Genomic DNA, 11,000 nt, shown 5'->3' on the forward strand with positions numbered 1-11,000 from the left:
GAGTGTGGGCGCTTATTCGAGGTGGGTGCTAATTAAACTTTCACCATTTTCAGCAAGGTAGAAAGTTTATTTGCAACAAAACATAAAGAAAAAAATCGTGAAGATGTACCAACGCAGAATTTTAACTGTTCATTGAAAGTTTTTGTAAAATGTTAAGAAAACTCGGTCTTCGGGGAATTATCTTAGTAGTCAACTTCAGTCTCATTGCCATTAAAGTCAACACTCCTCTTGTGCACTTCAGTTTCTTTTTTGGGAGGTGGGGAGCGGGGCGCTTATTAACTTTTCCTTCCTGTAGGTGGGCGCTTATTCAAAGTTAGGCGCTTAGTCGAATAAATACAGTATATGTTGCCAGTAGAACTTGAACTTGAATGCCAGGTCAAATTTTTAATTCTCCTTACTTCTTACCATACATTTCTTTTAATGTTGGTTCTAAGATTTTGTTGGTACATCAAGACATTGTCCTCTAATTGATGATTTATTTATTCTCATCACTGGGTAGCAATGTATTGCTATTGTAAGGGAATAAGAAATTAAGTGTTCGTTCATTCTTTATATTGGTAAACTATTTTATATATTTGCTTATCAGAGTTAAAATGGATGAGAGCGCTCGGAAAAGTACCACTTAGTCGCGCTTAGCACCGATTTCATTTCCCGTGCTTAGCGCTGCATGGTCGCATGTTTTCCCGCGCCTTGCGCTGTTTGCAAGATTTTCCGCGCTTGGCACTGGTTGCCTATTATCCCGCTCTTGGCGCTGGTTAGATGTTTTCCCGCACTTAGTGAAGACTGCGATCAGACTCTCTTTTGCTTTTAAATTCGTAGAATGAATGCGAAAATAGCGAGCGCGATATTCGTGCCGCGAGTTGCGCGGCTGTTTTCGCTCGGACGGACGCCCGCGCAACTAAGGCTGGAATATCGCGTTTAATTGCACTCGCTATTTTCGCGTTCATCGTACGGATTTTAGAGCAATAAAAGGCTTGCAGTCTACCCTTAAGGCAGTTACACATTTCTAGTTTGAGTTCTAAACGGGTTACTGGCTGATTCACGTCTGTTGTGATTGGTCGAATATGATATTTGTAAAAGCTCTATTCAGCTCCTTCTCTCATTTAAGCCCCCTTCTTAAATATTTCTGTAGTTGGTAGATCGTGACCAGTTATGAACGGTGCAAGTAGAACAATTCGGGTTTTTTTATATTTCTATTTCTGCATCTCACCTCTCGCTTCCCCTTCCGTAACTTCCGATAGTTTCCAACGCGCATCGCATACGTTTCATATTTTATGGGTTTAGCTGTTGCAATTTCCCACTGCATCTCCATTTCCTAAAGAAACAAGAAACATTATAGAGACGTTGTAAATACATGTAAATACAAGACTGAAAAAAATAAAATCGATGAAATCGGACATTTTTGACATTGTCATCATCATGGTTCAATGCTACAGGGTCGAAAACGTTTGGTTTCACTTTCTTCTAGTTTTTTACCAGTTATATACACAGTTTATCTTTTCAGCGAAAAATGTTAACTTACTTAAACAGGGATGGTAACACGTTAATTTTTTTATCTCCTGAGGAAAAATCGTTTTTAGAACGTATAATTCTTGAACCAGCACAAATTGCTTCCATTATGGTCCTCCCACATTGGTGCCCAAAAAGTATAACATCACGCAAAATTTATGTTATCATAAAATAGCTGATTGATTGTTTTTTTGTTTTGTTTTGTTTTGTTTTTCAAGTCAGGCAGTTATCAGGCAGTAATTTCTCAGCTGTCAGTAATATTTTTTTCATTTTCAGCCAAAATTTAACTCTGTAGATCTCAGATCTCATCTATCATTTCTTAGCTGTTATTTAAAATTTTGACCAATACTCAGCTATTAGTAAACACCGCAACGAGAACCGTTGCTTGGTGCAATTATTCCATTGAAATCGAAGTATTTGGAACAATTTTCTCTTACCTGAGCAACAGGCTGCGGCTTTTCAATCTCGTTTCCATAAAGATAGGTTATGGACATAAGAAGCAAAACCATGAAAAGCGCTTTTTTCATGACGGTGGATTTGACTGTCTACCAAAGGAAATTGATTTGAAAGCTGATTCCTGAACCGATTTGTGTGCCTGACCAGCTTGATTAAAATGAAAACGATTCCGGAATACTGTTATTATTTAAGTATTAGCAATTAACGTGATTGGCTGGACGTTTCATTTTTTTTTGGACTTCGTAGAAACCTACCCGGGAGCCGAGGTATAATACAAAATATCTTTTCTGTACTTCGAGTTGGCTAATACAATTTAACCCACGTGCAAGAGATCTCCACGTTCTATTTGTAATTTGTAATTTGTAACTTTCACTGTTTGCACAATGGAATAAAATTAATGAAGAGAATGTCCCACACATTGCCTCAAAATGTTGTTTTTTTTACAATTCATACCAGGCTTTGAAAAGCAAGTTCCATTTTCAGTAATTGATAATAATAAGGTTGTGATGTGCTGCAGAGATACAGATAATGAATTGGAAAATGCAAGTACAGTCAGGTAGTTACTCCTTTCACCTCACGGATACCTTTCATTTTATTTCTGATTTTAATTACTTCACAGCAACCACAGGGACGGCGGAGCCGGGGGGGCTGGGGGGGCTTTAGACCCCCCCCCCCCCACTTTTTCCGAAAAAATAAAGACTTACTAAGAGAAGAGTCTCTTAAGCCCCCCTCCCCACTTCAAGTCACTAGTCAGGCTAGTCAGCCCCCCCACCTGGAAAAATGCTCCGCCGTCCCTGAACCACGGCACCTCTCAGTCGTCTTATGTGAAAACGATTTTGCAATAAACAAAAGCCCACTGAGTCTTGCAGGAAAAAAAAATTAAAAATAATTTAGAGTACACCCAGTGAGAAAACGATAGAAACAAAAGACTAGCACGAGCTAATAATGGAATGCTGGTGCGAGCAGAGAGAATGTACATTTTGAAAATCGAGATTAAAGAGTTATTTTCCTTTATTTCTCTCGTTGTGTTTTTTATAAGAAATACGAAGCATTTTCTTCATGCTTTCGTTATTTTCTTCGTGTAGAAACACCGTCGTGAATGTTTGGGAGAGCTCAAAAAAGTTGTGTAAACACTCGTCTGCGGCTCGAGTTCCCATTTCTCGTTCCCCAATGCAAGCTTCTGCTTAATAGCATGTTTCTATTTTAACTAGATAGAAACACGGAAAATTCATTCTATTCGGATCTATTTCTTAAATGCAGTCTCCTTCAGATAAGCGGCCACTTTTCTAAAATACTTAAGTTTTCCCAGTCACATCTCGTACGCGACCACTGTAACTGAATGCACAGTCTACGGGCGAGTCTGCCGCTGCCCGGGACGACTTAGCAGGCGAATTCAAGAATCAACAAATACCCCCGTTAAAACAGGAGATACAGGTGTTTCCAAAGCTGAAAATCGTCTTAATTTTTATCATAATATGATATTCTTCATAAAATATCAGATATGAAGTGCAAAACTAAATCCATAGCAGATAATTGTTAAGCGGAGAATAAACTCCATGAAAAAAAAAGACAAAAAATTTCTCAGTCACCTGTCCGAAGTTGGACCGCGAGAGACCTGGTTCCGTCTGGTTTGCGCGTGACGCCATCCATGTTTCAAAACCTTAACAGCTGTCGGTCTTTGTGTCAGTGTTTTGACTGATGCTGTGAACACTAAGGGGTTCTTCGAAGGTTATACAATGAACACAAAATTCGCAAGCGGAGGGAGCCTAGCATTTGAGCGAATTTCCTATTTCTTCCCCCATAAAGGATCCCTTTAAAGCTAGGCTATAATATTGGCCCGCTCAAGTCGTAGTGATTTTCAAATGTCACAAAATCACAAAAAGAAAACATTTTTTTAGAGTAACCTTTTTCAAATATTTAGATGTAGTAAAAATTCAAAGTGTTATTTAAGCAGTTCCAAGGGCTAGTTATCCTTTATTTCACCGGGGCCTCTACTTTTTGTCACGGGTTTTGACGTAGAAACCTTTGTGGTCAATATATTGTGTCTAAATATGGCGGAGTCACACTAAAGGTTCTGTAATTTTCCAAACAAATCTATTTAATAACTTTGATGTTAAGGGCATAACAAAGCTTAAAATGTGGCTATTTCAGAACTTTACAAAATATCGACAGCGTTTTTGATAATTTTAGAGAAAATAAATCCATTTTCTCACATCGAGTCGCCAAAATACTGTGAAGCGGACAGGTGAAAGAATAAGCATGCTTTACAGTATTTGTAAATTCACATAACGAAGATAAAAAAAATGTTTGCCAATCATTTTACTGAGACAATTTTAAAATGATTCGTGTATTGAGCCTCATCTTAATTGTTTTACTTTTAATACCAAGCTCTGGTTTCCAACGAAGATCGGTCAGACTTGGAAATCAAGAATTTGCTTTATTGTGCTGAATGTTCTTTAACTTTGAAACATTGCGGAAAAAGCATCTAGTAGCTAGACAGCAGAACTTTGTAGAATGAGGAATAAGGCTTATTTCGTGACAAATATCTGACAGTCTTGAAGTTAATAACTCAATATATAGACCGCCGACGTAAGCAAATATTTTGTCCTTGAAGTTTAAAACCTTTTTTCCACTTCACTTTAAGTGTTGTTTGAATTGAAAATTATTTTATTCTTATTCTATGATATTTTCTTGCTCTTATACGGTTTTACATTATCAATTTTATACAGGTCCTCCGAACTAAACAGCACCTTTTTATGACAAAATAAACTAAACCACTAAAGTGGGTTCTGATATGAAAACAGTGTATGGGTAAAATCAAATGTTTAATTAAAGTTTAAAATTCTCTTGCTGACTTTGTATGCTCTCCTCTGATATTTTAATAATGCCCTGAAACACCTTCAAAGCATCTTCTGTTTTAACTAATCATATCTCATTCCCGCATGGCGAGGAAATCAATGACGTCATAAAGACTTGAAAGTTATACCGCTGTGCAGCAACTATACGACGAAATGTAATTGATTTCCTGCCTCTAACAGCAAGCCCCATCGATTTGGACAAATTTGCACCATCGAAGGGGAGAAATCGATAATTTTTAACAAACATTAAGGGGCATACAGCCTTTCTTATCAGAGACTGAAAAAGCGAAATAGTTGGAGTTTAAGTTCTGTTATTCAGTACTGCAGAAAAACAACGCCAATTGTACAGGGAGAACTTGACAAAAGAAAGAACGCTGGGGAAAATATTCCACAGTTATGACTAGTTTTGCGCGACAGGTGATAACCAAACGTGATTACAAAAATTAGCGCTCTGAAAATACCCGTTTTCAATATTAATAAAAGCTAAAGTTTGGTGTCGTGAAATATAAATATCCAGCGTAAAAAATAATAACGGATGCCTGCGCGCAGTTTGAGAAACTATACACATATATGAATTTCCATTTTTTTTAAAAAAAAAAAAAAAGGATGAAGATATGTCATCCTTAAAACAGTGTTTAGGTTGAATTTTTGGTCGCAATCTTTTGCGTTTCTGGTTTTTATTTAAATGCTCCTTAACCACATATTTACAAATTTACTTTAAAGAGAAAAGTTCTAATCGCCAATTGAAATAACCGGTCAATTAATGGAAATTATCGGCAACGATTAAGAAGAGAAACTATTGTGAAATTGTTCGCTTATCATGTGTTATTGGGTAAAAAGGAGCCGGTTTAAAACATGCACTCCTAATTGTAGCTCCAAAGAATTTTCATCCCTGTTTTGTAAGTTTTTAGCCTCAAATCTATTCCCAACGTGGTGTGTATACTTTCCTACTAGAAACTCGATGGACGTCAAAACGCCCTGCGGAGAAAACGCTTAGGCAAAACAAACACTTTACCGCATACCCACCAGGATTTCATCATATGAACGCTTTCTGTTTTTTTAGAAAAAAAATTACCAATAATTGGCTTTTTTTAGGTAAAGATAACCTTTTAAAATAGACTTTTAGGTTATCTCAAAGGTTTGTTTAATAAAATGAGATAGATTGTCGAGTCGTTTCAAAGAAAAATCTATGAGTAAGAAGGAGCCTAAATTGACACGTGGGGTTGTACCTAATTATTTCTAACGTCAATAGCAAAATAAATTACTGTGAGTGTGAAAAAAAAGTAGAAAAAAAAAGAACTTTTGCAGTATCTTGAATTTTTCGGGAATTTGTAACAATTTGCGCCTCTGTAGAATATTCCCTTTTTAATCTAAATGGCACAATAGTTGTTATGTCGGCTCTGATACCTTTCAGCATAGATAGCCAATTATAGTTATAAAGAAAGACAAACCGTTTTCGTTTTCAAACATAATAATTATTTACAGAACGGTTCAAAGAAATTTACTTATTTAAGAATTCTTTTCCACAGATTCACAGTGAAAATTATCGACATCAATTTATTTTGTTTTGAAAACACGGTCGAACCTCTTTCATCGCCCACTTTTAACGAGGTGAATTTCCAGTGCTTCAAAATTTAAACAATAAAACTTTAAAAGCGCCGCAGGGAAGCCGAATCGTGTGTGTTTTATTGCGAAATCTACAAAAAAAAGGCTGGATATTTCCATCGTCAAAACAAGAAGCTCAGACACAGTGTTGTCTTTGCGCTGCGTTCTGTGATTCGAGAATTTTCACATAAACAAATCCAGAATAGCTCTCGTTTCTATCCGAAAGTAATTGCTTGCATAAAAAATTCATAGTCGATTCAGCTAGCTAATTAACCAATACAGTTCAAAATAAATAACAAGCTCATTAACGCCACCACAAACGCCTTATAAACATTTGAACAAGCAAACGGTTGAAGAGTCGAGCTTCGATCTGTCAGGAGTGCGTGCAACATAGTCAAATAACACTTGAGTTGATTGAGGGCGTTGCACTGAGTGAAAAATGGCGTTTAAAACCGGTTTTCTTCTCCTTTTGTTGGGAATTTTTGGCATTTTCGAGGTTCAAGCTGCTTCCATTCCGACCGAGAATGATATGTGGATGGACATAGATGAAGGTTTGCCGTTTTCTTTGTTACTTTAAGTTGTTTTATTGAAACGCCAATTTTAAATAACATTTTAGGTTTTCTAATCTTACATCGAATCTTCAGTAACCTGGTTAAACTGGTTTCATTTCAATCTCGTGATCAGATTGGGCTTTTCTGAACTGTGCTCTACATTGTCTCAGTTATTTCATGGTCATCGGAATTTTCCTCTCAACAATAATAATCCAAACTTATTGTATTATCTCGTGAGTTATTCCTAATCATTCTTATCGATCTGTTTTGTCATGCGAGGAGTCTAAACGCTATGCCTTTGACTTTAAAACGACGCAATAGAAAAGCAAATCCGTTCGATCAGCCATAAAAAATGCCACGAAACTTAAAATGTGTGAAAATTGGTAAAGAGCTGAATACGATCTTCAATCTGGAAACGGGATCATTTATTGAAAGAGCGACAAAACTCGATAATTCTTTTGTTCGTGATAAATATGACGGTTCAAGAATTCAGAATGTTTCATGATGTTACGTTGAAAGTTTAAACTAAAAAAAACGAGTCCATGTTAAATAAAATTTTTGAAACAGTTCAGCATGTAGTTTTAAAATTTAAATAAATATCTTTTTTCGATTTTCAGTTGACTCATGTACCAAACAACTACATAAGATTAATGTTAACCTATAGAACCATTTATTTTAGATAAAACAATACAAAGAAAAGCTAGTTTTATTGGTTTTTGTTCTTAAAATTTTCTTTGAATAAAATCTACTCGACATGAAAAACCGCTCGAAAATCTTCCTGCTGAGATCTGCTGACTAAAACGAAAAATATTGAGGCGGTGTACATCTGCTTGGGATAAAATGACATCATATATTATTTATACAACAGCAAGCCGTTACAATAATAGAAACATACAATACCATTTTTAGAATTTATAGAAAAATAAGTCTCTATTCGTGAGTCAAAGAAGTTGCAGAGCCCATCATTTAGCGAATGATAAAAACAGGATTTTAAAGATTGAAGAAAACAGCCGAGTTATGCATCAGCTATGACAAGGAACCAATCAGAACCTGACACGTCATTTTTTGAGGGATTTCCGCTGAGCGAAGGATATTGCTGGCGCGCTTCCTGCGCCCGCGAAATCTCATATTCAACGGACTTCCTTCAGTACTTTCTCCAAATAAACATTGTTCTCATAGTAGAAAGATTCAGTAATCGCTGAAAAGCTTAAACAATTTACTTTGTCTTTTTAACCTCAGATGGCGATAAAAGGAACGTGGAAGTGGACAATACTGACACTGCGCGGTATCTACCGACAGGTGATTTAATTCTCTTATACCTCAAGATCTTAGGGTGCGTTTCTTTGGGAAAATCCAAAATTGGATTATTGATCTCAGATCACACGGATACTTTGCTCCCAAAGAAACGAATAATCCGAAAATGGATTTTTTGCCATGACAACCCCGTAAACACATTTCGCACAGAACATAAAATATCAGCACAAATTTATTTTTCGTCGAATGTATCCTAGCTAAAATAATTTTAGCATACAAAATCTTTTACAAAAACCACACGTCGAAGTAGATCTTCTTTAGCGTTAATAACAATGTGGCGAGAAAGCATCTGAGAGCGAAGAATGATTGCGAAATGATCAGTGCAAATTTCACTCGTGACAATTTCAAAAGGATACAACTTCCGTAGGCACACAGTAGCTGTTCTAGAAAACCTGTATCCCGTTTAAAATGATACTACATACCTATCTGAAGCTACCGTTTCCTTTTATCGTGAAATATTTTTGTATTTTGATCGAAATAACCGCCTAAAACTTTCCGTATGGCAGTGTTTACAAAGAGCGAACCTGTATTTTCACAGCAAAGACCGCTGGGCCAAGGTACTTTTTTCGAATCCTTTCCCAAAGAAACGCACGGATCATGAATCCTAAAAATCCGGATTCAGATATGATCTGATGTATCCACTCGAAGTGTGGATTCTTCAGATCATTGATCCAAGATTAATCCATTTTCGGATATAGGTAAAGAAACGCAAAATCCGTTTTTGGATCAAGAATCCGGATTCGGATTTTTCCCAAAGAAACGCACCCTTACTTAAGCGCTTATCTTCTTCAGGAATGTTCGGGGTTTTTTCGCTTCGGCAATCCTCGGGAATGAACATAAAACGATCGAATGGCCTTCGGACAAATCTTCGAAAATCTTATCTTCGCAAAATCATCAGAAATCGTCGGCAGTCCCCAAGGAAAAACTGAATATATCTTACTTTAGTGAGTAGGGAAGTTATTTCATGACATTGAGCTGATTGTTTTACAGATGACCTGACCTACGAGGACCTTGCTTCTGATGTCGCCGACGGTTTTGATTATTACAAAGATGCTATTGAGAGCAGAGCAGGTAACACTCAGTTAAACATGACAACTAAATATCTGTCAGATAAACAGCTTATTTCCCTGTATATAGTCCCCCTCGTTTTTTCCTCGCTCGCCCGCGTTTTTCGCTCTCCCGGCCCAACTACCGAGGGCCTGGAACAGGCTAATTTTCCTGGCTATTTAGTACATAGACACTTTGCATAAATGGCGCCCAAATTTGAATAGCAATTCTATGTACATCCTTAGCCTCGAGTGGATGTTTAAAAACAAAGGATCAAAATTTTATCCGCACTGTGACGTGAAGTAAAATTGAAATTGAAATGTACTTAGACCAGTCAGAAAAATTTACAGCTAAACTGAGAGTTATTTTTTTTTTGTTTTTTCAGTGGCCTGTCAGGACGCCTTTGGGGGTTTGTGCGCTCGGCTTGGACAAACCGGACAGTGCGCTTCGCGGAGACACATGCGATTTGCCATGAAATTCTGCCACGGTAGCTGTGCGCAGTTCTGTAAATGATGTGGTAAGTATACAAGTACCCCATCCCCTCCCTCCCCCTTCTACTAAGCTGGCCTTTTAGCCAGCAAAATACCAGCTCCTGACCATAAAGGGATCGACTACAAGTATATTTAAACCTTAGCATTCCTGGTTTCACCTCAGTATCTTAATTCAATATCTCCACCTTAAGTGGAGCTGGGCATTGGGAAGGAGCTAAGGCGCGCCTTGTCTAAAACACTATACATTTATAAGGTCAAGAACATACCAATTTTATAATTAATTTCAGTCAAGGAAATACCGTAAAATTCCGTTATAAGCCCTGAGCTTATACAACTTCGTAAAGGGGGGAGCTTATAAGCGGAATAAAAAAAACGTTTCGAAACGAGCCACGAGAATGGTGATCGAAATACGTTTTTAAGTTAAAATGTCATAATAAAGCAACATTTAGCCATGTCCAGTACTGTCATCTAGCCAGAGGGGGCTTTATATCTGGGGGGAGGCGGCTAATAACCGGATCTGTGTTTTTGTTTCCAGGTAGATGAGCCTATAACCAGGGGGACTAATAAGCGGGGAAGATAACAGCCGGAATTTTACGTTTAAAAAATGCTTTCTTTTTCTCTTCTTTCAGGTCACAGGTACTTTGGGATATATATCAAGTCAGCTGGACACATATTTAACTTTTCTTTTTTGACCCGATAACATTCGAGATTTGTTTTATGACAGAAGAGGCACGGTACATTTATATGCGATGCAAAATTTTCTCCCAAATTATCATCTTGGTAGCTTTAAGGATTTAAGAAAAACTTATTATTAACACCAGGAACTAATATCACTTCGGAATTACACCTTAATTAATTGACTAATAACTTAAATTAACTTATATAAAGCGTGCAAATAAAAATCTAACGAAATTCCACTCTGAATTTGTTGACGTCATTATAGGCTCTTGTCAGTGAGTAACAAACAAAAAGCTCTGCTCATTTTAAATTCGTCGAAGTTGTTGCCAATGTTACAACGGAATCTCGAAGACAACGAATGCCCTCGAATAGATAATACTAACGCTCGCTTCGCTAACCCAAACTTATCATTAACTCGAATCTAATACACTAAGCATACTGTATTTATTCGAAAAAAAAATAAGTATTTATTCGAATAAATACCGCGGTGT

At 37.0% G+C, this 11,000-nt stretch overlaps 1 protein-coding gene and 1 long non-coding RNA gene across 2 annotated transcripts in view; one reads left to right on the plus strand and one right to left on the minus strand.

Annotated features, from left to right (window-relative positions):
• LOC144647488 (uncharacterized) overlaps window positions 1–2,108 on the minus strand; it is a 2,928-nt gene extending 820 nt beyond the window's left edge. The window contains exons 1-2 of the long non-coding RNA XR_013569598.1: window positions 1,947–2,108; window positions 1,211–1,315 (exon numbers count right to left, since the gene is read on the minus strand). This is a non-coding gene — a long non-coding RNA (uncharacterized LOC144647488). The remainder of the gene's footprint in view (window positions 1–1,210; window positions 1,316–1,946) is intronic.
• A 4,643-nt stretch (window positions 2,109–6,751) lies between these two features.
• Window positions 6,752–10,755, plus strand: LOC144646465 (uncharacterized). Its single transcript, XM_078506064.1, has 5 exons — window positions 6,752–6,979; window positions 8,219–8,278; window positions 9,284–9,364; window positions 9,726–9,857; window positions 10,461–10,755. The coding sequence occupies exons 1-4, from the start codon at window positions 6,868–6,870 to the stop codon at window positions 9,851–9,853; spliced, it is 381 nt and encodes a 126-aa protein (XP_078362190.1). The 5' UTR covers window positions 6,752–6,867; the 3' UTR covers window positions 9,854–9,857; window positions 10,461–10,755.
• Window positions 10,756–11,000: the final 245 nt, after the last annotated feature.

This window comes from Oculina patagonica, chromosome 3 (assembly GCF_052425735.1).
Source record: "Oculina patagonica isolate OP01 chromosome 3, crgOcupat, whole genome shotgun sequence".
In the NCBI taxonomy this organism is placed as follows: domain Eukaryota; kingdom Metazoa; phylum Cnidaria; class Anthozoa; order Scleractinia; family Oculinidae; genus Oculina; species Oculina patagonica.

Bases quoted from the DNA above. Each gene is read 5' to 3' on its own strand.
- LOC144646465 (XM_078506064.1), top strand. From the start codon at position 6,868: ATGGCGTTTAAAACCGGTTTTCTTCTCCTTTTGTTGGGAATTTTTGGC. The intron at 6,980-8,218 runs GTTTGCCGTTTT...TTTTAACCTCAG, and splicing joins GTGGATGGACATAGATGAAG to ATGGCGATAAAAGGAACGTG. The intron at 8,279-9,283 runs GTGATTTAATTC...ATTGTTTTACAG, and splicing joins TGCGCGGTATCTACCGACAG to ATGACCTGACCTACGAGGAC.